This window comes from Macadamia integrifolia, chromosome 4 (genome assembly GCF_013358625.1).
Source record: "Macadamia integrifolia cultivar HAES 741 chromosome 4, SCU_Mint_v3, whole genome shotgun sequence".
In the NCBI taxonomy this organism is placed as follows: Eukaryota; Viridiplantae; Streptophyta; class Magnoliopsida; order Proteales; family Proteaceae; genus Macadamia; species Macadamia integrifolia.
Genome location: NC_056560.1, coordinates 37043372 through 37068364, shown reverse-complemented (window position 1 = coordinate 37068364; position 24993 = coordinate 37043372). Strand labels below are relative to the sequence as shown.

General features: G+C 39.3%; 1 protein-coding gene and 2 long non-coding RNA genes across 6 annotated transcripts; all 3 read left to right on the top strand.

The window, feature by feature from the left end:
- Nucleotides 1-7991: 7991 nt before the first annotated feature.
- Nucleotides 7992-11601, top strand: LOC122075590 (calcium-transporting ATPase 12, plasma membrane-type-like). Its single transcript, XM_042640663.1, has one exon. The coding sequence runs from the start codon at nucleotides 8238-8240 to the stop codon at nucleotides 11316-11318; it is 3081 nt and encodes a 1026-aa protein (XP_042496597.1). The 5' UTR covers nucleotides 7992-8237; the 3' UTR covers nucleotides 11319-11601.
- A 328-nt stretch (nucleotides 11602-11929) lies between these two features.
- LOC122075751 lies at nucleotides 11930-15694 on the top strand. 4 transcript variants are annotated; one of them, XR_006139341.1, is made up of 4 exons: nucleotides 11930-12434; nucleotides 12581-12785; nucleotides 12890-14413; nucleotides 14606-15694. It is a non-coding gene; the product is annotated as an uncharacterized LOC122075751 (long non-coding RNA). The 4 variants fall into 4 exon arrangements; XR_006139339.1 differs by having other exon boundaries at nucleotides 11930-12785; nucleotides 12890-12935; nucleotides 14138-14413; XR_006139340.1 differs by having other exon boundaries at nucleotides 11930-12785; nucleotides 12890-12940; nucleotides 14138-14413.
- Nucleotides 15695-18131: 2437 nt separating this feature from the next.
- Nucleotides 18132-21295, top strand: LOC122077329. The gene is made up of 2 exons (XR_006139765.1): nucleotides 18132-18668; nucleotides 19727-21295. It is a non-coding gene; the product is annotated as an uncharacterized LOC122077329 (long non-coding RNA).
- Nucleotides 21296-24993: the final 3698 nt, after the last annotated feature.

Here is a 24993-nt window from a genome sequence, read left to right as displayed (position 1 = left end):
CCCCCCCCCCCTCCCACACGCCCACAACTACAACCACCACCGCATATGGACATGGTTATACGAAAAATGTTGGAATTTAAAACATCATAATTCTAATACACCATGAATCGTTTCAATGCAATAAGGGTAAACAATATATCGTTCATCGTCGATAGCATATTGTTTCCAGCGGAGCTTGACACAGCCATTGATACCATCTTTGTACGAATGAGCAACATTTTTCTTCTTCAATGGAGATAGCGTTCTCCCCTAAGTATTTTCTCAATATGGTTGATTTTGATCTTACTATTGACCTAAATTCTATTTTAGGGTTTGCTTGAGTTCTTGTTAAAAGGGGAGTATAATCTGAACATAGGATTCATCCTACCTACCCCCCTCCACCCACCCACCCACCCACCCACCCACCCACCACCGCATATAGACATGGTTATGCAAAAAATGTTAGAATTTAAAGCATCATAAATCTTAAACCATAATAGCGATTTTACCCATACACCATGAATCATTTCAATACAAGAATGGAAACAACATACCTTGAGCAACCTTCTTCTTTTTCAATGGAAATAGGTTTCTCTCCTTAATATTTTCTCAATACACTTCTCTAATAGGTGAAATTAGTATATAACCATATAAGGTAGACCAATCAATTAGAGAAAAAATGTTCCATATTTGCAACCAAACTAATATGGTGGGAATCCTTAATAGAATCCAAAATATTTTACAATTAAATTAAATATTGGATTTTCATAATCGAACCCAATCAATGGTCAAATGGGACAAATAAGGAAAATAGAGAATAATATCCTACAAAAAATTGTCATTTATTAGATATTTAGAAGTCATGTAATCACAAATGCTGATTTGGCCCTACGTACCCCTAACAGAGGGACTCAAAAAAGGGGAATCAATAACATGGAGGAATCCGACCATGACTAGTTAGCAGGTTCCAATCTCTACATTCTTTAAGGTTATAAACTACTAGTGAAATAAGGGGTTATAACCATCTATCAGAGTAAAAATCTTGTCTTCAAAGTGTAAACAAGCCACTTAAAAGTCATAATCAAGTTAAAATCTCTGATCTTGTTCCTGAAAAGGCCCTTCCCTCCCCCCCCCCCTCGATGTCTCCGTGAGAGAGAGAGATGGATTACTTGGATTCGTATCCCCAATTAGTTGACTGCCACTGAGCTAGAAGCTCATCTCCACAATCTCTTATTCTTATTCTCTAGTCCAAACTAATAAAAGTACAAAAAGAGTATTGCATGTTGTTTTCAGCAGAGGAACTTGATCCGCTTGTCCTTGTGGCTCTTGCGCTAGTGCATGAGTAAATGGGAGGATGTACAAGGAGCATCACAATGTACGGGGGAGTGTAGCAACGTGGTATTTTCATGCAGCTTGTGTTTGGGCAGAGAGAATTTCAGACTGGTAGGGCTTTTATTTTTCCTTGAAATTTTTACTATATTTAATAAGGGAAAAAGAATACTGTCCACCTACGACCACAATAAAATATAGGAAAAATTGACATATTGGCCAAAGAGGGATTGTGGTATCTACATGACCACAATAATGGATGCAATTATAGTCGAAGATAGGAACAAAGAGTATGTTGTAACTACCTACTAACTATGAGACAGGTAGATTAACATGGTTGAATCTGTCAAGGGAGCCTGTTGGAAGCATAAAGGGAGACATTGGCAAACTGAAAAGGCATCACCAAAATTTGAACAAACCAAAATACACAATGTGTTATTCTTTATCTTTTCGCCTTTTTCATGTAGATAGTTAGAATTTCTTTTTAGTTCTTCATTAGTGCAGGAGTAAGTTTCTCTTGAACTTCTATAATCATCTCAGTTTTTCGAGTAAAGGTTAGCATTCCAACATTTAGTTCAATCTTAATTTATGTAGCTCCTGTGAGGAAGTGTTAATTCTCAATGATAAGTGATTTTAAGTCAATATAGCAATCGGGTGAACAGAGAATTCCACTTCACTTATCAAAAGAAGTCAGATCCCCATTTTGGGCTATCAAAAGCTCTGGCACGCCTGGGAAAAAATAAATTAGTGAAGAAAGCAAATTGTAACCAACTCTTGTTCAAAGGGTCTACATGTAGGAGCAATGAGTGTCAAAAAGGGAAGAGAGCATGCCCATAATAACGTAGCATGTCCGTCAATTTCTTATTGATATTTTTTGATAAATAGTATAAATTAAGGGGAAATGTACACATTAATGGTATGTAATTAAATCGTGTTCGTTAGCATGATATTGACTATTGGATGGAATATAATGCATCACAACCGTTCGTTCCCATTAACGATGCATCACCAATGATTCGCCATTGTTGTAACATCTCCCCTCTCCTCCCCCTCCTCCCCCTCCCCTCTCCCTCTCCCTCTCCCTCTCCCTCTCCCTCTCCGACTGATTCTCCTCATGTCCACCATAACCAAACTTCCCAACCCCAACCTATCCCATCCTTGCTCTATAAGTCTACCACCCCTGTCAATTTCCCCTTCATCTCTCTCCCCTACCCCTACCCTTACCCTTCCCCACTAATTGCCTCTCCCCTACATGCATTCTTCCACAATAGCCGGCCTCGCACTTACCCTAACCTCGCCCCCTCATCTCGCTTTGCCACTCATCCCCCCTCCACGCCAATCCATACACCCCATCAAATTTCTGCATCATTAAACGCCAAAACCCATGATTAAGGATCTAACTACAAATTTTTACTACAACTAAGGCACTTTTTGACAACGTTTTTGCTATTTCTAGACAGAAACAGCAGAAACGGTTTTTCACGTTTCTGAAAATAAAAACGGATTTTTTGGTGTTTGATAAATCTATTTTTCGGTTTTTTGCAGACATAATGCCACTAAAAACCCCAATAGTATCATTGGATGCCCAAAAGGGAGAAAAGGTTCGGTTGCCTCTTTTTAGGTTTACTACAACTAAGGCACTGTTTGACAACGTTTTTGTTGTTTCTAGATAGAAACAGCAGAAACATTTTTTCATGTTTCTGAAAATAAAAACGGATTTTTTGATATTTGATAAATCTGTTTTTCGAAACGTTTTTTTGCAGACATAATGCCACTAAAAAACCCAATCGTATCATCGGATGCCCAAAAGGGAAAAAGGGTTCGGTTGCCTCTTTTTAGGTTTAAATAGTTGAGAGATTTATAGGGCACAATAGCCTTTTTTTTTCCTCTCAATTTCGTTTCTAGAAACGACGAAACAAGTCCGACTTGTTTCGTCAAAGTCGTTTCTAGAATTGGAAATAGGCATAAATTTCGATTTGTGTTTCTAGAAATGGGTGAAACGAAACAACTTTATCAAATGCTTTTTAAGCTGTTTTTCCGTTTCTAGGAACAAAAAAATGCAGAAACGACAGAAACGGAACGTTGTCAATTAAACGGTGCCTTAGAAAACCAAAAACCAGGGACAAAAGGAGGGGGGAGAGAGATGGAATCAGCCTTTTGGTTTATGCGTGCTAGTAATAGTTGGCCATATGCTTTTCAATTGCTTTATTCTTCATTGGTTGTCGTCGATGCAACCCAACCACCACCAATGGGCATTTGTTGAGGAATCGTCTATTTAGTTTTTGGTGATAACTAAACCATAAGAATGTGTTTGATAGAAATGAAATATCTATCCCTTGTCATATTATGAGTAAGTATGCAGTATAGTTTGTGGAAATTACTTCACGGTTGATCAAGGTTCTTGATTATCCGCTTAAGGTACCAAGTGACAATTCAATGGTCATCATGTGCCTTGAGTAAGACCAAGTTTGTTGGATATATATGCTCCACTCCTATAGTGGATCAAGAGCTTTATAATTCACCATTCGAAGGCATCTCTAGACTTAGGATTTTATTTTATATATCTCTTGTAAAATTCTATGCAAAGTGATTCTCATACCATAGACACTTAAGACAAAAAACAAAAAATCAATTTATTTACAACGGTGTACCTTGACTTAGGAATTTTTGAAGGACCGATCTCGAAAATTAACCCGACTTAAATTGAATGCTTTTGAATTAAAGCATATTAGAATAACAATGAAATCTAAGTCATTCAAAATCGAATTAGAATTATCCTTAAGAACATATGATGCTTCAATGCATTGAATCCATGGATTTCAGAATCCACAATTTTTGGGAAGGCCCGTTTAGACCTGTTTAAGACCTATTTAACACAGGTCCATAGCCCGATTAAGGCTCGTTTATGACAGTTCAATTCTAGCCTGAAACTAATCAGTCCAATTATAAATCGTACCATGCCCACCAAAACTAAGCATGTTTAGCTAAACGGGCATTCACAGTGTAAAACTTGAAACTGATTAAGCCCGACTAAACCCGACCGAGATCACGGTGACATTGCATCTTCACTACATTCTTCCAATCTCCCACATTGCAGTCCGACTAACCTTAACCTCTGCTCCAAACGAACACTCCCAGCAATGGTTGCAAACTTGTTGCCCGACAGTCCTCATAGGCGGCCTTACTCCTCCACTACACTTTGATTTAAGTTACATGCAAGTCTTTCCGCTGATGATGCATTATTTTTTCCGTTGTTGGACCTAGATTTTTTTAGTGTGACTGGGTGCCTAGCACGTATGTGATGAATAAAATCATCGGAACACCTACTCAACATACAAACATGCATTCCAAGAAACTCTCAATCGCCGGAATACGAACTGGATGCCCGACCGCGTTGGAGAGGATCTTGTTTCCTGTTGCATAGGCCGGCCCCATCTTAGTTCACTGTGTCATCTTTGGGAAGCAACGGGAACTAGGGAGTGAGAATCTAGATCTCGGTGGTTCCAGTCAAAAAGAGAGTCATGGACTTCTGACTACCTTGGGTTTTTCTTTTTGGGTAAAAAGTACAACGTACCACAATTCTCTTCTGTCCTTACTAACAAGCCAAACAATATTTTGCCTGAATTGGTAGTCTCTGGTCTTCGCACCAATCAAGTAGAGAAAAATTTGGTAAAACCACCATGGATAAGAAGTGTGCATTGTGCATTGTGCATGGCATTATATACTTTGACCTTAAAAATTTTGTAACATATATTGAGCCATCCAATTGAGTTAGGGGCTTTAGGGCATGAACTTTGCCAATTGTCTTCCTGTTCAGTGTTTTGATATGCCCACTTTGGCATGACACATGGGTGAATGCAGGCAATTGTGCTTCATTGATTCATTGGGAAGTGGTTTTATATCTAGGAGCACAATCTACGATAATAGTTTTTGGAATCTTGCTTCTCTTCTTAGCGTTCATCGTTTAGGTTGGCCCATGGTTGCTTGGGCTAGTGACACGTGATGAGGCGATGATCCAACAGTTTGACAAAGGCATGGAAAATGAGACCCTAATAAAGACTCGAAGAACAGAGCACTAAGAACCGTTGAATCATCACCTTGCCATGTGTCGCTCACCCAAGTAACTATGGGCAAGACCTGGGCGATAAGCGCTAAGAGAGGAGCCAGAATCTATTTCTTGTGTCTCTCTTCTCTTTCAAACAAGGGGCATAGATGTCTTTTTATAAGAAGAGGAGAGAAATAGACACATGGAGCGCTGGGGTAGGCCACACTACTCCCAGACAAAGTTCTTTTTTCCTTTGTTTGATTCAATTAGACTGTAACCATTCCAAATAGGATAAGAAAAAATGGGGTTGCACTATTTAATTAGAGGCGTAATCTAGGTATTCTAAAGTAATAGTGAAAGCGGAAATTAGTAAAAGTACTATGATTTTTTTTTTTGGTTTGATACCCAGGGTGTCCGGATCTTTTGACCCGACTAATTTCTGGGGTCACTATGATACTTCTTACACAGAACAGGGTCAGTTCGAGACAGAAACTCTCGTGCGGTGGCCCCAAGAATTCTTAAGTAATAGTGAGAATGGATCTATTACTTGTATGATCACTTGGTCTTACAAATGAGCATCCAGCATCTGTCTCACTTCTTACCATTACATGGTGAAGAGGGGTATATTTGAATGCAAAAGAGACAAGTGTTAGATGCTCACCGTACGACCATATGATCATACAAGCAGCGGATCCAATCTCAGTAATAGTGGATGGGGGAATTTGGTATAAGTATGCTTTTAAAGGGAATCGGAAAATTTCTCTAGTAGGAGAGGCTGAGTTGTTTGAGTTGTCATAGGTCAAGTTTATGTGAATAAATTTTTTTTTTCCCATATCTAATGGATTTTAGCTACAATGGCATTGCAATTGAAAATATTGCATTTGGAAGCAGAAACATGAGATGCGATTAAAGTGAAGATCACCATGGGTTCAGTTGGGACTTCGGACCTCAGTTTATGGGATTAGGTCTTATATCACGTGGACCCCATGGATCCCACTTCCCACCCACATCCTTTCTAGTTTGGAAGGCGGCAAGAAAAATCACCTTTTTTTTTTTTTTTTTGGGTGAAGAATAAATTTACTGATGGTGATAAACATGTGTGCAACCATTAGCTTTAGACTCACAAAGTCTCGGAAGCCAAGGAGTGTAATATGGCCAATCTATCAAACACATGATAGACAGGGCCTTCCGTGCTAGGGCATCTGTAATACTATTCAGAGCCCTTGGAATACAAGTGAAAGAAATGGAAGCAAATAAAGAACACTACTGCCTAATATCGTTGACTAGTGTCGCCGCCTCCAGAGGTGGTACTTCATTATAGTCTTGAAGTAAATTAACAATCTCCTTGCTATCTGAGTCTACTTGAAGATGTAGATATTCTAAAGCCAAAGCATGAGACAAAGCAGATCTAATGGCTAGTGCCTCTCCTTGAATTACTGAACTTAGGCATTAAGGAACTGAGATGGCCTTAGTCAGTCCTCCAAACTGGTCTCTGAAAATAAATCCCAAACCACCTTCCGAAGTCCCACGGGGAAGCGCCGCATCACAATTAACTTTGATATAACCCGGAGTTGAGGGTGACCATTTCTCAAATGGTGCATGAATAGACCTGCCCCGTTGCTACATTTTGTTAATGATCCCTTGTATTAGCTGTAGTGAATTCAACATAAGCCTTTTTCACCACCATTATCACTTCTTGTGGGGTCCATATCTTGACATTGAAAACGAGATCATTCATTGCACGCCATAGATACCCTTAAAGGAAAGATGCTTTAGAAAGCGACTCATGGGCAAGCTTCTTATTTGATCGGAATAGAGCATCCCAGCTTCCTAGCCATTCATGGAGCAATGGGATATGATCTGATGGGGGCAAGTATGAAAGGCTACTGCCAAACCAAACCAAGCGTGCAAAAGAGCAACAAAGCAAAATATGATCAACTGATTCCTTTTCCTCGTGTCAGTAACAAGGGTAACGAGGGGTTAAGGTGTCTATTGCAAGTCATAAATTGTTTATCAAAATTGAACAATCCATTATATTAATTGATTTGGTTTTAATTTTAAAATAAAATCAATTTAGCTTGTTTAGAATCGATTAAATTGATTAGAATCGATATATTATTGAACCGATTATACATATTAAACCGATTAAAAAATTGATTAATCCTCACATTCCATGTTAACGAGAATATTTATTAATTAGTTTCTATTTGAGATATTTGAACCATTCCATAAGCAATTCGGTTCTGATTTCTACCTACTTTCATATCTAGAACTGGATCAACTCAAATCAAACCGAAACGATTAATTGATAAGAACCAAACCGAACCAATAGCGGATGACTCACTGTGAATCTAAACTGCAAATCTTTATTGAGAAACTAGTGGGAAAGGGAACTTGTAATGGTGCAGAAGAAGGAACCGCGTTTGACAGTTAAAGAGATCGTTCCCCATCGAGTATGGATTATGGAATGAAATTACGTTCGCCATCATGAAAAGAGATATGCTACCAAAAATCACTCTTACGTTACTAAAATACCAAACGTTGCTTTGAAGTAAAGCTGATGAAAATGAAACAACCCGGAATATGAGAGTGAAATTCGGACGCACACCCTAATACTTCTTAACTGTCGAATACACGCTAGGCACACAGGCACGATGGAGAGGTCTCATTCTTTTGGGATGCATGCCCGGTGCTCTCAATCTTTGTGAATAAGTATCTCTGAAACGGTTTTAAAGAGGAAGCAAAGTTGAAGCTTCGGTGCTCTTTCCTGGAAACTACCCACCAAGCTTGTATCAATGTATAATAACTCCCACGTAAACCTTGTTGTTCATAAGCTTCAATCTCTCATACTCTCTTTTACTGTATTCTCCTTTGATTTTCAATCATGGCTATGTCTAGTTCTTCTGGTTCTGCTTATGCTTCACATTATGACTTCGCCGCTAACTTCTTCCTTGAGGTAGCCACCCTCACTAAGCCTCAAAAGAGATGGCGCTTGGCTTTCAAAGCCATCTACTCCACCCGAGCTCTCCTTTCTCTTCTTATCAATAAGAACACTCAGTTTCTCACCCTTCTCTCCCATTCCCCTTCTTACACTGCTCTTGACATTAATGATCATGACTACTCCTATGCCAATTCCATGGTACCTTTCTCCAATGTTGACCACGAAACCCTGTTTGCCGTCGTGAAGGAGAAGAATTTACGACTTCTTGATCAGTTTGGAGGAGTTGATGGAGTTGCTGCTGCTCTCAATGTTGATTTCAAGGATGGAATCCATGGTAGCACCGAAGATGTTACTCGCCGAAGCAATGTATTTGGGTCTAATACTTATCGAAAGCCGCCTGCGAAAGGGTTCTCACATTTCATCTTGGAAGGATTCAAGGATACCACAATTCTTATTCTTCTGGTATGTGGTGCTCTCTCTCTTGGATTTGGCATCAAAGAAGATGGACCTAAAGATGGGTGGTATGATGGTGGGAGCATATTTCTTGCTGTCTTTCTTGTTATTTTTGTCTCTGCAATTAGTAATTTCAAGCAATCGAAACAGTTTGAAAAGCTCTCTGAAAAAAGCAACGACATTAGAGTTGATGTTATCAGAGATGGACGGCGGCAACAGATCTCCATCTTTGAAATCGTCGTTGGAGACATTGTTGTTTTGAAGATAGGTGATCAGATTCCAGCGGACGGATTGTTCTTAGATGGTCATTCCTTGAAGGTGGACGAGTCCAGCATGACAGGGGAAAGTGACCATGTGGACATCAATGGTGACCAGAACCCTTTCATGATCTCTGGAGCCAAGGTTGCTGATGGGTATGGCAGAATGCTTGTCACTTCTGTTGGCATTGACACAACTTGGGGAGAGATGATGAATTCAATAAGCAGTGAAACAGAGGAGCAGACCCCATTACAAGTTCGCCTCAATAAGCTCACTTCTTATATAGGTAAGGTTGGTTTAACTGTTGCTTTCATTGTTCTTGTTGTGATGCTAGTTCGTTACTTCACTGGCAACACAAAAGATGAAAAGGGGAATCGCGAGTTCATTGGAAGGGGGACTGGATTTGATGATGTGATGAATGCTGTAGTGGGTATTGTCTCTGCTGCTGTAACAATTGTAGTGGTGGCCATCCCAGAAGGCTTGCCATTGGCTGTCACTCTCACTCTCGCTTACTCTATGAAGAAAATGATGGCTGATCATGCTCTGGTTCGCAAACTTTCAGCGTGTGAGACTATGGGTTCAGTCACTACCATATGTACAGATAAAACTGGTACCCTCACATTGAACCAGATGAAGGTCACTGAGTTTTGGGTTGGCGAAGAAGCAGTTACTGATGGGGCTTTCGAGGTGATAGAACCCAATGTCCTTCAATTGCTGCAAGAGGGAGTTAGTTTGAACACAACTGGCAGTGTTTATAAGCCTAACTCAGGAGCTGTGCCCGAGTTTTCTGGTAGCCCAACTGAGAAAGCCATTCTCTCGTGGGCTGTGTTGGATTTGGGTATGGATGTCGAGGAAGTGAAGCAGAGTTGCACAGTTCTCCATGTTGAAGCCTTCAATTCAGAGAAGAAGAGAAGTGGAGTTTTGATGAGAAAGAATGGTGAGAAGGCAATTTTCGTGCATTGGAAGGGAGCTGCTGAGATTATACTAGCTCTCTGTTCTAGCTACTATGGCATATCAGGGACTGCAAAGCCCATGAATGAAGAAAAAAGGATGAAATTTGAGCAAATTATTAAAGGTATGGCAGCTAAGAGCCTTCGATGCATTGCTTTTGCCTACAAACAGCTCTCAGAAGAAGAAAATGGAAATGCCACCCAAAAGCTTGAAGAAGATGGACTGATCTTGTTAGGCCTAGTGGGTTTGAAAGACCCATGTCGATCTGAGGTAAGTAAGGCTGTGGAAACTTGCAGAGAAGCTGGTGTCAACATTAAAATGATCACTGGTGACAATGTTTTCACTGCAAGAGCTATAGCCATTGAATGTGGAATACTAAAAGGTGAAGAAGATTTGAACAATGCAGTGGTGGAAGGTGTCAAATTTCGAAACTTCTCTCCAGAAGAGAGGAAGCAGAAGGTTGATACGATCCGGGTTATGGCAAGATCTTCCCCCTTTGACAAACTTCTGATGGTACAGTGCTTGAAAGAGAAAGGCCATGTTGTTGCCGTCACTGGTGATGGCACTAATGATGCACCAGCACTAAAAGAAGCAGACATCGGGCTTTCAATGGGAATTCAAGGCACCGAAGTGGCAAAGGAGAGCTCAGACATTGTCATCTTAGATGATAACTTCAATTCAGTTGTCACAGTTCTGAAGTGGGGTAGGTGTGTCTACAACAACATTCAAAAGTTCATCCAGTTTCAGCTCACAGTGAATGTTGCTGCCCTTGTGATCAACTTTGTTGCTGCAGTTTCCTCTGGTAAAGTCCCATTAACAGCAGTCCAGTTACTGTGGGTGAATCTGATCATGGACACATTGGGAGCTTTGGCCCTAGCCACCGAGCAGCCCACCAAGGAGCTCTTAGAGAAGCCGCCGGTTGGTCGAACTGCAGCTCTTATAACCAAGGTCATGTGGAGGAACCTCATTGCTCAAGCCTTATATCAAGTAACAATCTTGCTGATTCTGCAGTTCAAGGGAATGGCCATCTTTGGTGTAGAAGAGAAGATCAAGGACACCCTCATTTTCAATACCTTTGTCCTCTGCCAAGTCTTCAATGAGTTCAATGCAAGGAAGTTGGAGAAGAAGAACATATTTGAGGGGATACATAAGAACCGATTGTTTCTGGGGATTGTGGGAATGACACTTATTCTTCAAGTGGTGATGGTGGAGTTCCTGAAAAAGTTTGCAAACACAGAGAGATTGAATTGGGGGCAATGGTGTGCATCTATTGGAATTGCAGCATTATCTTGGCCTATTGGTTGGGTTGTCAAGTTCATACCAGTTTCTGATAAACCATTCTTCAGCCTTCTCAAGCATTAATAGTTCTTCAAGATCCTGAAATAGGGACCTACAACAGCTTCTAACTTCTATAATTGGTTTCTGCTATTATTTTAAACTTTTTAGCTTACATTGATGCCTTTCTTAGATTCTATTATTTCTTTCTTGTAAATATGAAATGGGTTGGACTGTTCATATATTCTATAGGTAATCAGAGAATTTCCATTGATTCTGCTGTCGTTTGCTAGACCTGACACTTTTTCATCCCTTTTCATATGTAAATCTCACTGAAATTCAATGCAAGATACCCATAATGTAATGATTATGTGCTCTCCCCCCCAAATTCTTTCTTCTTCTCCTTCTTCTTGCTCCTATTATTTTTTTTCTTGGCTAATAACAAAGGTTGAATGGGCAGTCAAAAACTGGGGTGAAGAAGGTCGAATAAAAAATTGGATTTGATAAAGAAACAATATATAGTGGAGTGAAAATTGTGGGAAAAATAATGGAACTTAGAAAAGGGGAAGTGAGGTGATGTGAACCAGTTAGCATGTGAAAAAGATTAATTGGTCAATGGTTAAGTTGTAATATTTTAATATATTGGTCATATACTCAAAACTTGAAAACAGTATTTATTGCGAAGTAGAGGAGAAGACTGCATACATTTGCCCTTCCAAAACCCTGCACCTCACCCTGGCATTTACGTCGATGATGGCAAGGACTTACCCGGATCCTCAATTTTACCCTGTAAGAATTCGGTTAATCCTACCCTAGAGTAAGTTTCAATTTTACCCTTCTAACAATTCTCCCACTTCCCATCTACGCCCCTTGAACTCCCACTTCATCGGCAACACCTCGGCCACTCCCTAGTCCCTCCACCACTCTGTTCCCTCCTAACATCCCCGTCCCACCTCCCTCTTTTTCTTCCTCAACTCCATGTGCAGCCCTATCTCACCCCAGAATGCTCCCTGCAAACCCGCCCCACCCATCGTAATCCCCTCCTATTTCTATAGCCATCCTCGCCTCACCCAAAACTCAATCCCGGAAAACCCATGAAAAAACGGACGAGTTACCCAACTACCTTGCTGATGCTCGATTGTAGCTATGACCGAATCAGATCGATTCATCAATGAAGGAGAGAGGGAATCGATTGTTCTTCAGGTAGTGAGCTTAGTCTGTTATTCAAGTTTTTCAACTAATTTTCTTTCTCGATTCCTCTGTTTTTCCATTGAAACCCTCTGTGCGACCACCATTGCCACTGAAAGGAGCTTTATATGAAACCCACCCTTCGCCACTTGATTTAAAAGGGGTGGAGCAAAGATAATGACAGGGAAGGGAGGGCTAGGTGGACTACGGGGAGTGGTGAGGGATAGTGGGAGACGAGGTGTAATGGTGGGGATGGTGGAAATGGAGGTCGAGGAGGAGGGTGAGGAGGGGTGGTTACTACTTTGGATCCAAAGAATCCATTCCAAACAAAGATGAAACCTTAGCGGAGGTCGTGTACGAAACTAAGTAAGCCTCTTTTTGTCTTAGTTCTGACTTCGAATAGGAAATGATTTCTTGATTGTTTAAAAGACTATTTCCTGTGTTCTGAATCTAATGGTTTTCTTGTTCAGCTACGCAGCGAACAGTTTGACGACTTGTGTCGAAGCAGTTATACTGGTCAGGTCTCTGTTTCTTTTTAATTGCACTGTTTGTTCTTTCGTTCCTTTTATCTTTTAGTTATTTGATGCTGCGACATGATTGTAACTTGTGGTGCGTGGGGTGTGCGTGTGGAAATGGCTACTGATTGTCCTTCTACAATGCATTATTAATTTGAGAGATTTCTGGAGACAATAAATTTGATGTGAAATGGCGTTTGTTTTAACAGCAAGGCCAACACCATCAACTGTTTGAGGTTCCTACAGTGGCCCCTTATTATCATCAGTATCTCCCATCATGGTGGTCTCCCTATCTGGTTTCACAAGTGCCTGCCACTACAACACCTTCCTGCTCAGGCTCTACCTTTGGGGGTACCAAGTCTGCGTATGGGGGTTGGACAGTGGTGGGGAGCGACAAATTGGGCGGGGGATAGGGTAAGGCCTCATAGAATGGTCTAAAGAGAGAAATTGACGAAGGGGGAGTGGATAAACGGCTGGATGGGGTTAAAATTGGTTGTAGATGTAGTGGCATGGCTGGGAGGGCAAGGTGTAGGTGAAACTAGGGTAGGGAGGGAAAGGATTAAAGTATCGGAATCCGTCGCCGTATCGGTCGGCCAAAATTAAGATACATATCGGAGGGTATCGTATCGTATCGGAGATACGTAAAAAATACGCACATAAATGGGTAGGAAACACTTTCTTATACACTTTTGCATAAAAAAAAAAAAAGTTAAAAAAAGCTATATATAACATGTATTATGCATCAACACTAAATTGAGAATCCTAATGTAGACTAGAATAGATAAACTACCAAGCCTTCAGCTGCAGGATTTTTTAATCAGAAGAGCAACCAAGGATTGCCTAACAATAGCACAATTGATCAGAATAGAAGAAGGACCAGATTGGATAAACCAGTAAGCTATCAATGTCAGTGGGTAGGTATTCTCAGATCAGATCAGATCAGTAGGTGACCAAATAGAGACTATCCAGAATTGGAATAAGCTTCACATAACCCATTAGAATGTAATAAATCACAGGAGATTGCTGAAGTCAGAAAAGGTAAAAAAACTCCTATCGATTTCAGATATAAACTCCTATCGATTTCACATAATTTATGCATGTTCCTCATGACATTGCAAACACATAATGCTTGTGTTATCGCCCCTTTTACAACATAATTTCCATATGTTTAACTTCTTGTGAATTTTTCCCCCTTTTTGGCAGGTTTTTTATTTGTTGAAGGACATTGACCTGGAGTTGATGAAACAAGGACTCTACTGGACTTGTTTACAAGGCTCAAGCTGGTTTAGTGTGTTTGGTTGAGACTTGTAAAGGAAAAACGATTTTGGTTGTGCTTGGATAATGTCACATTGTCACCGGTAAAACCATAATGGAGAAAGCGGTGATTGTGATTAGGTATTTCAGCTTATACATTATGTTAAGTCAGTCAGGATGAGACAACTAGAATGTAAAGTGAATGCCTCGTTCTTACTAAAACAAGTGAGTGCAATCCGATGTACTTGGTTCATGAGTTAAGAGAGCTTGTCTCTTTAAAGTGGCAGCTAGTTGATGGACAAAATGGTCGAAACTTGCTGTCACTAGGTCATGATAGTTTTAATATATTGAAATGCAGTGTTTTGGATATGTCATGTTCTGCTATTCTCAAGGATGAGGGTGTTTTTTGTGAACCAGATTGAAATGCAGCAGGTTGGAATGTCATGTCCTGCTATTCTCAAAGTACCTTCACCCCTCTCTCGTATTTGGATTGAGAAGCAGTTATTCAGCATGCTCCTCCTTGAGGGCTTTGATTTTGATTTCCCATCAAGTGGTGTCCAAATCAGAGCAGGAGAACTTTTATCTTCCTTGGATGAATCTGCGTGGTAATGAGATACAGATGGCAATATTTTCTCTAGTCTTGTTAAATTTTCAGAAGTGAAACTCTTGATTTACTGTTCACTGCTTAGGAAGCTCTTTGTAAGTGGATATCAATGAGAGGATTTAGCATGTCTTTGTCTGATTTTTACTTTTGTTCTTATTCCTACTCCCGGAGAAAAAAATATATGATTGATAGAGACAAAGTGTGCTCTACAAGAAGCAGAGCAGATCTGTCAAGTCGAACAATCGATGGTGGATCCTGCCTTGGAGTACTTTCTCAAGCTTGGTGAAGAAACCATTATGCAATGTTTCTCAACATGGAGCACAAATGTCACTTGAACCAGAAATCTATTTTCTTGAATGCTGTTTTAGTTGGTACTTTTGGAGAAGTTTTCATGACATTCAAAACCTAATCTATCAGTATTCCTGTTAAGGCAATTCACTGTTGGACATGGTAAAGGCTGGAAACAAGGGTAATCTCTTGAAACTTGCTCAGCAAAGCGTATGCCTTGGTTTGCAGCGTCCTTCAGTTCCATTTCCTTTCAAATTCCCCAACAGGATTTCTTGTTATATGCGGAATCAGCTTTCCCTTCGCACTTTTCTGAAGAGCTTGCTCTTAATGCTACCTCTAGATCAAGGTTTAGATTTCAAAGATCGCATCAATGGGTCCATGCTGATGGCAATGCCGAAGGTGGGGGTTCCATTTTCATTTGTGGTTGTATTTGCCTTGGGATGCCCAGTCATTAATTACTTGCATTACTTGTACCTATTTTCATTTTACTCCTTTTTAATACAATCTGATCTTTTAGCAAAAAGGAAAAAGCTTATGGAACTTCTGTAGATAATGAATCTAAAGTTAACTTCTGTACAAGATGAATCTAAAGTTCCCTTTGCTATGGTTAAAAATTCTTTTCTTGGTGGCCTGGACCCATTAGAATGTTTTGTTTACTTGGTTGCATGTCGAGATCATTATGTTTTGTTTACTTGGTAGCATGTCGAGATCATTCTTTTGGTGAGAATGCTGATCTCCTAGGTACTTTGACAAGAAAGCTTATGTTTTACATGTTTGATCTCCTCCTTGCTTATGATGGAACATTGAGAAGTGCTTCTGGGAATCAGCTTTTCTTGGTGGCCTGGACCCATTAGAATGTTTTGTTTACTTGGTAGCATGTCGAGATCATTCTTTTGGTGAGAATGCTAATCTCCTATGTACTTTGACAAGAAAGCTTATGTTTTACATGTTCGATCTCCTCCTTGCTTATGATGGAACATTGAGAAGTGCTTCTGGGAATCAGCTTGTTCAATTCTCTTTGGTGAGCAAACCTACGCTTTTGATGGATTTCATGGTCAACCTGTTGGTTCTTTGGCTGCTTGTTCCATTTCAGAAGCTGCACACAGTGCTTTAGATCAACCAATGGGCACACTAGAAATCTTCTCAAACCCATTTTTTCATGGAAACATCATCAATATTTTTTGGTCTACATTGATTTTTTTTTTTATATGTGATGCATATAACACTGATCTATGGATTAATGGAGGAAAATATATTTTTCTGTTTTTAAATTATATATATATATATATATTTTTTTTTTCCATTTAAATAAATGATGCATAAACAGTGACCTTATGTTGTTATGTGGCTTATCTTATGTCATTTCAAATTTTCAATGTATGTGAATGTGACTCATCAGTCATCAATGTTAATTGTTAAACAATTAATTAATTATCTATGATGTCTTTAAATTCTTATGATTATGTTGATGTGGATTGTCCAAAGAGAGTTGGAGACTACTTACATATGGTACAAAATCAAAGTAACATTTTAGATTTGATTTTTAAAAAATTGATGTTTCCATTGTGTTTAGAATGCCTAAAATAGAGTAAATATCAAGCTTTAGGGGCTACAAAGACCATATGGCCATTGAGACCAACCATCGATTCGATCGGGGAAAAAGTACATGATTTCGGGATCTCGTCAGATCTCTCTCTTTTGAATTAGCGAGATGGGGGGGCCGAGAGCAAGATCTTAAACCTTGGTGTTAATAAAAAATATTCTTCGCCTTGCTTTAGCTCAATCCTTTTTTTTTTTTTTTTTTTTTTAAGTTATTGAGTGACAATTGTAGCATTAAAAATGTCGTAACTACTTTGAATTTTAATAACATCATAATTGCTTTGAAAATTCCCAAAATGCAATTGAAGTTTTTTTTTTTCTTTTTTCTTTTTCCATTTTCTTTTTTTAATAAAGAGTTAACGTTTTATTTATAAAAAATCAAATAAATAAATAAAAAAAAAACCCTCCATCACTACTGGGTGAACAGTCAATATATGGCAATTTTTACCACTTTTTGTTTCCAAAAAATGGCAATGTCGTAATTGTTTGAAAAAGAAATTCATAAATACTTTGAAAAGCAACCTACTCTCTCTCCTTCAAATCCACACTCTCAGACATGCCCATTCATAGTGCTCTCCACTCCCGTTGCATCTCTCTTCCCCTTCCTATTTGAAGTTTAGGTTCGACAATGAGATGTTGATGTTAAGAAGCTACATCTCATATACTGTTGTTGCATAAGAGTGTTACTTTTTTCTGTTGACGTTACTGTAGTCGTGGAAGATTAAGATGTTACACTCGGTAAGCTCTCTCTCTCTCTCTCTCTCTCTCTCTCTCTCTCTCTCTATTTTATATTCTTATTGTTCAAATTCACTCCTCAGCCATCTAGAAATAAAATGGGGGAGTTGTAGGGGACAGGTGGCTGGGTTGAGAAGTAGAGCAGCGGGGAAGGGGCTGGTGGTGAGGGTGGGTAGGGAGTTGTAGGGGGGACGGGAGGGTGGTGTGTTACAGGGGAGGGAGATGAAGATGTGGGAGGGAAGAGTGGGGGTCACAGAGGAGTCAAAGATGGAGATGGAGAAGGAAAAGAGGAAATGATGAGATGAAAAAATTATCAAAGAGTGAAACTGGTTTGGTTATGAACAGATTAACCCTTAAACAATTGCACAATCACATAGATGTATGTAATTGGTAGATATTTTCATATTCAAAATGTTCTTGATATTTTTGGGCATGTACTAGGGCACAGATAATGGTGCACAGCAACAAGTGGTCTATCCAAGGATTGCAAATATTGTGTTGTATTGGATTAAAAGATTCCAGTGTCCACTAGTTCCTAAGGATTGGATAAAAAGATTCCAGTCCAAGGGCTAAGATGTAAGTGTCCCTTCAAAGTACCACATGGTGTATGTGTGACTTTTAGTTCCAATGGATTGAATTAAAAGATACCAATCCGAGTGCTAACAATGCACTCTCTTATGAATGTAGAAGTTTCTATATACATTAAACCGGCCCAACTAGGCTACATTCACCACAGCTCGATGTGAGAGTGTGCGTGCGAAAATTTTCCCTGAACCCACCCAAGCACATGGTAGGAGAGATGCTTCCCTTAAAAATCACTTTCCCTTGTAATTACTATAGCTATCTATATACCTATCTCGGCCATTTTCCACTTCCAATGTGGGACTAAACATTCCACACAAAAAGTGCATTGCCCAAAAGCAAATCCTATGTAATTAAAGTACAAAATAGTGTGGGAGGGAAAACCAAAACTCAAAAAGGTAGGCAAGATATTTTGAAACTCATTTTATTAAATACATTTGATACAACATCCCTAAACAAAATAAAAATCACAGTCAATTACATCTTGTGGATTACTGGGATCTAATATGCAAGCATATGCAGAAAGAAGACCAACCCATGAAATGGAACCTGTGGACAATTGCACAATATGAGCCGCAAGAACATATACAAGTTCTGGGGGAAAGCCACCATCGAATCAATGATTTACCAGATTGGTTTTGTCAGAACCAAAGAGCGCTATCAGCAATACAGGTATGTAGTTGTTTTTTTGTATTTTTGCTTGTCATTCTTACTTTCTTCTATTATGTATTCAGGATGTAACTTCTATATTATGAATATTGGGATTGGGGAACTCTCTTACTATTTTGGTAATATCTGATTGATTGTGGTGGTAAAAAACAAAATGGAAGAAATGGTGATTCAAGTTTATATCTATTTTGGGTGAGTGTTGGGCATGCTACCAGCTTTCAGCAAGATAGCCGCATGCACCAATCACAGGGATGGACACAGGAGGGCAAGGGGGTCATTTCCAAAGGAATGCCGGGCATCCTAGCATTGTGTCCAAGTTTTTTCCCCTCTATTTTATCCCAAAAGAAATGAAGTTTGGATATCTACGTACAATGGATAAAGAGTAATTACTTGTATCAGTACACAAGGATATTGATGCTATTAAAGAGGATGTTTTTGATGAAGTGTCTCGGTAATTAATTACAGGCACTCCCCATATGTGTTGTACTTTCAGTGGTTCCTCCTGTGAATTATAGGGTATAGGGATTGATATAAAATCTATTGGCTCTTCCTATTGCGTATGTGTGGCCTTGAAGCAAGAAGAGGTTATAAATAGGAAGTAGAAGTTTCTTCTATAGGTGTTTATTTCTCTAGAGATCAGGGAAGGCGTGAGCTGTTTACTACACATTGATTCGCTTAAAAGTGTTTGGTTTAGCTGTTGATGTTGTTCAATTAGTGGTTCTCCTTCACATGTTTGTTGTGGAGTTATTGGGTTTCTGGGCAAATGCATGGGAAGCTGTGAGACAGCTATTTGACCCATCAAAAGTCAGCTTCATAAAATATCCTTGCATCCGAGTTGGACAGAGAGAAGGCACTGATTCTTGGATTGATCTTTCACATCCATCTTTTGTTCACTTCAGAGTTCTCTTATCTTTAGATCCATAACTCTGCAACTGAATCTCTATTTGACTACATTTCCATTTTCGTGAATAAGTTATGCCTGTTCCTCATGGCATTGCAAACACCTAACGCTTATTTTAACCATCTGCTAACTTGTTCAAGTTTTTCCCCCTTTTTGGCAGGTTTTTTATTTAGTTGAAAGACATTGACCTGGAGTCGATGACAAGGCTCAAGCTGGGGTTTATGGAGTCCGGCGTCTCTGTAAATGATGTGCCACCAAGAACTGAGAAGAGGGTGCAATGTGTTAGGTATAAACTTGTAAAGGAAAAATGATTTTGGTTATGCTTGGATAATGTCACATTGTCACAGGGAAAACTATGATGGAGAAAGCGATGATTCCAATAAGGTTTCCAGCTTATACATTATCTTAAGAAGCCAGGATGAGACGACTAGAATGTGAAGTGAATGCTTCGTTCTTACCAAAACAAGTGAGTGCAATCAGATGTACTTGGTTCATGAGTTAAGAGAGCTTGTCTCTTTAGAGTGGCAGCTAGTTAATAGACAAAATGGTCGTCATGATAGTTTTACTGCTGCTCATGTAGTCCTGGATAAGGGTGTCGTTATGTACAATATTGAAATGCAGCAATTTTTGGATATGTCATGTTCTGCTATTCTCAAGGATAAGGGAGTTTTTGTGAACCAGATTGAAATGCAGCAGGATGGAATGTCATGTCCTGCTATTCTCGAAGTACCTTCACCCCTTTATCATATTTGGATTGGTAAGCAGTTATTCAAGTGGTGTGCGAATCAGAGCAGGAGAACTTTCATCTTCCTTGGATGAATCTGCTTGGTAACAAGATACAGATGGCTACATTTTCTCTGGTCTTGATAAAATTTTCAGAAGTGAAACTCTTAATTTACTGTTCACTTCTCAGGAAGCTCTTTGTGAGTGGATGTCAATGAGGGGATTAAGCATGTATTTGTCTGCTACGCCCGGCAAATTATAATTGATAGAGAGTGTGCTTTACAAGCAGAGCAGATCTGTCAAGTCAAACAATCCATGGTGGATCCTGCCTTGGAGTTCTTTCTCAAGCTTGGTGAAGAAAACCATTATGCAAAGTTTCTCAATATGGAGCACAAAAGTCACTTGAACCAGAAATCTAGTTTATTGAATCAAGTTTTAGCTGGTACTTTTGGAGAAGTTTTTCATGACATTCAAAACCTATTCTATCAGTATTCCAGTAAAGGCAATTCACTGTTGGACATGGTAAAGGATGGAAGCAAGGGTAATCTCTTGAAACTTGTTCAGCAAAGCGTATGCCTTGGTTTGCAACATCCTTCAGTTCCATTACCTTTCAAATACCCCAACAGGATTTCTTGTTATATGTGGAATCCGCTTTCCCTTCGCACATTTCTGAAGAGCTTGCTCTTGATGCTACCTCTAGATCAAGGTTTTGATTTCAAAGATGATGTCAATGGGTCCATGCTGATGGCAATGCCGAAGGTGGGGGTTCCATTTTCATTTGTGGTTGTATTTGTCTGGGGATGCCCAGTCGTTAATTACTTGTACTTGTTTTCATTTTACTCCTTTTAATACCATCTGATTTTCTAGCATAAAAACAGAAGGCTTATGAAACTTCTGTACAAAACGAATCTAAAGTTCCCTGTGCTGTGGTTGAAAATTCTTTTCTTGATGGCCTGGACCCATTAGAATGTTTTCTTTACTTGGTAACAAGAAAGCTTATGTTTTACTTGTTCGATCTCGTCCTTGCTTTAGTGAGAAGTGCTTATGGAAATCATCTTGTTCAATTCTCTTTGGTAAGCAAACCTACGCTTTTGATGGATTTGGTGGTCAACCTGTTGGTTCTTTAGCTGCTTGTTCCATTTCGGAAGCTGCATACAGTGCTTTAGAGCAACCAATGGGTACACTAGAAATTTCTCCCATGCAAAATCTAAAGGTCCTCTCTCCCTCCTGGGAAACAGGAGCTATTGGTTCTGGGCCTGACATGGGTCAGTAGAACCAAAACTCAATTTTTCAGCCGAAGGCATTAATTATAAAGGTGACACCCATGTTAGCTTCTCCACCTTTATTTGTTACTCAGTTTTTGTTACATTTCTTTCCACTAGTGTTAGCTCTGTAATTGGGTAATCTCCAGGTTAAGATTGTTATTGGAACAGATTGGTCTGAGTTATGATTATTTGTTAATTTTACTGTAAGTTTTATTTGTTTGATAATTGTCCTCTTACTCAAAATGTTGGGGATATTTGGAATGTTTGGTTGGTAAATTGCCAAGGGGGTGAACTAAATAATTCAAAGGAAAAAAATATTTAGAAAATTCTTGGAGAAATAGAAATGTGGATGTAGGGGGAAAGAGAGAAATACAAGAAACCCTATCAATTGGTTCATAATCAATGAAATTTGGAAGAGTAAAGGTATTTGAGAATCAAACCACCTGGTCAGAAGAGAATCTCTCTGAGAATCAAACCACCTGGTCAGAAGAGAATCTCTCTTTGTCCTAGATTATGTTTTAGGGACTTTATATAAGATTGTGGTTGTTGTATCTCAAGCATTCTTTCTTTTGATAATATGTTATTCATAAAAATCATTTATTTCTCTGTTTCCGAGTGTGTGGCTAGACTGTTATGATGACTTCAGAAAAACAGGTTATCCTGTGAATCAATGAAAACAGAAACAACTAAAGTAATAAAAGCCTTCTCATAAAAGGCAAGAGTGGTTTTTATAACTTCATTTTTCCCTTTTGATATTCTTTTTCTAATACACTTCAGAGGGTCAACAGTACAACCGCTCCACAAGAGTATCACAAACCCCATGTAGGAATTCAATGAAACAGAGTATATACAGAATGAGCCTTTCATCTTTGATTGTGTGGGGCTGATATGTATATGAAACTTACTGGAAGTCTGGAACTGTAACTGTAACTGAAAATCATCAACCTGAGGATCACTAGCTGAATTCTATTGACAAGAAGGCGAGTGATGGCTTTCATGTCTATGTATGCGAAACCTCAGTTGATAGGTAGGGAGGGGAAGTAGATGAAGGACAGGAGGCTCGAACTCAAAGACCTCCTGATGAGCATGGTTTTTTTTTTTTTTTTTTTTTTTGTTCACCACAACTCACCAACTGTGCTAGGTAGGCACTTACCTTCTCTCAGATAATGGTTACAGTGTTCTTCACATCATATAGCTTGGGATTAGATAGTTAATCATCATCAAATATTCTTTTCTTTTCTTCTTCATTCTTTCATCAACTTACTTAGATGTCAGCTGTATAGTATCTTATTAAATACAAATGACGTATAGCTGGGACCCTATATTAGAATGTTTATTTTTTTCATCAGACTCTGTAATGGACATTTGAGGCTCCTGCATCAAGAAGTTGAAAAACAATGAAGTTTTATAATTAAATCAATGGTGGTAGACTTTTTCTCCTGCAAAACTTACACCGGCAGACTTCTCTTCTTCTTTATCTTCCATTCCTTCCTCTTCATTAGGGGGAAGATAAATTTATGGGTTCTAGCATGGGAGGTGCAAAAGGAATCTATTTTGGTGCAAACACCATTGAATTCTCACCGGGGAATGGCGAATTCTCATCTTGAAAGAACAAATTTAAAAAATAAATATATTTTGCCTCGTCATGTGTCACTCGCCCAAGTAATTATGGCAAGATCTGGGCGATAGGCGTTAAGGAGAGGATCCAAATCCTTGATGTGGCTGAGGCAAATTTAGCTGCTGTAATACCTTAAATGACACAAAAGAACAGCCTCAAAATTTCAGAATGGCCAAATATGGTAAACCTTGTGACACCGTGGAAAAATATGACCATTACGAATGCAGCAAAAAAAGAGTGTCCCAATACACAAGGCTTCCGCTATGCAGGGTCTGGAAAAGGTAAATGTACGCAGCCTTATCCCCCATGAGAAAAGTTGTATTTCCCCAACTGAAAAAGATGGCATAGAAGTCAACAAATTTGTAAGCAGATATACTTATCCAGCGACCAACCAAACTTCATGAATTAACATCTGAGGCCCCTGTGCCATTATTAAACGCCACTATGGACCAAAAAGGAAACAGAGACTTGCCGTGTCTCTTCAATTAAGAAGCCTCTTTGAGGCATTACCGTGAACACATGGAAAGATATCCAAGACTTGGAAAAAATTCAAACCTCAAACACTCAAGCAACTCTATAAACTTGGCTGTCCCTTGTGCGCGCAGGCACACAAAGCCGCTGCCTCATGGCCAACCCCATGGGCGCTGATGCCGTGCCATCTCACTTCCATGCCGCAGGCCTATGGCCGTGCTGGGTTGCTTCCCTGTGCGAGCTGATCCTTCATGCTTGGCCGTGGCCTCGCCGCGCCAAATGCAGTGCCCATGTGGTGCTGTTAGCAAATGCAATGCAGCCCAATGCTTCAATGCCACATCACCATACCTCCATAACACCATCATGTCCATAACTTGTACATACCACCAAAACATCATAAATACCTTATACTCCATGCACCATACATCATCAAGCATCTACCATGAGATGAATTTATACATCCATACTACTCACCACACCTTTGTCAGCATATCGTTTTCTACGCCCTTTCTCAAAACATTATCATTGTCTCACCACGTGGCATTTAACTAGAAATTATGAACCGACGTAGCCCATGGACGCTAAGAAGAGAAACCATTTCGGCTCCATCTCTGACATTCCTTACACATCGCCAACCATACCCTAACTCTGACAAGGACATCTGATTCTAACATACCAACTAAAATATTGTACTGGCTCAACCGAACAAGCAACCTCACCCACTTAAGGTCCTTGGTGATACACGAGTCTCCTTGACGAAGTCTAAGCCAGAGAAAAAATAAATAAATAAAGAGAAAAGTGGGCGCATTAGGGTTCTACTTGCTCTACTTGGATTGGCATGGCCATCCCGCTTGCTCGTTGAGGCTCAGCATTAACTCTCTTCTCTATTCAAAATCCTTCTTCTTTATTGTTGTAATCTTTTTAGGGATGACTAGTCGTGCCGTGTGTCTTTGTTCTCCTCTGATCTTATCTTTTGTGCCTTTTATTTCTCCGGTCATGTGATTTCATGACGTAAATACTATCACTCCCCCTGCATTTAAGTCTATATTTATTAAATTTTCTTATCTTTCAGATTTTTTTTTTTCTCTACATTTAAACTTTTAAATCTTCTTTTCCCCTACTCTATTTAAATGTCCAGGGAATCCTCCCTTTCACCTATTAACTATTTCATCCCTCCTTTTTACTTAGTGGTGAAGAAGTTTAATTTCTTTTTTACTTAGACTGCGTTTGATGGTCATCTAGAAAAAAGTTTCTAATTTTTCTAACATTTTTTCATTCTATGAAAATAAAGAAACAGAATAAAACGTTAAATAATAAAACAACAAAACCTTGTTCCGTCATTTTCGTTTC

What these genes read in the sequence shown, in the direction of transcription:
- LOC122075590 (XM_042640663.1), top strand. Translation starts at nt 8,238, where the DNA reads ATGGCTATGTCTAGTTCTTCTGGTTCTGCTTATGCTTCACATTATGAC.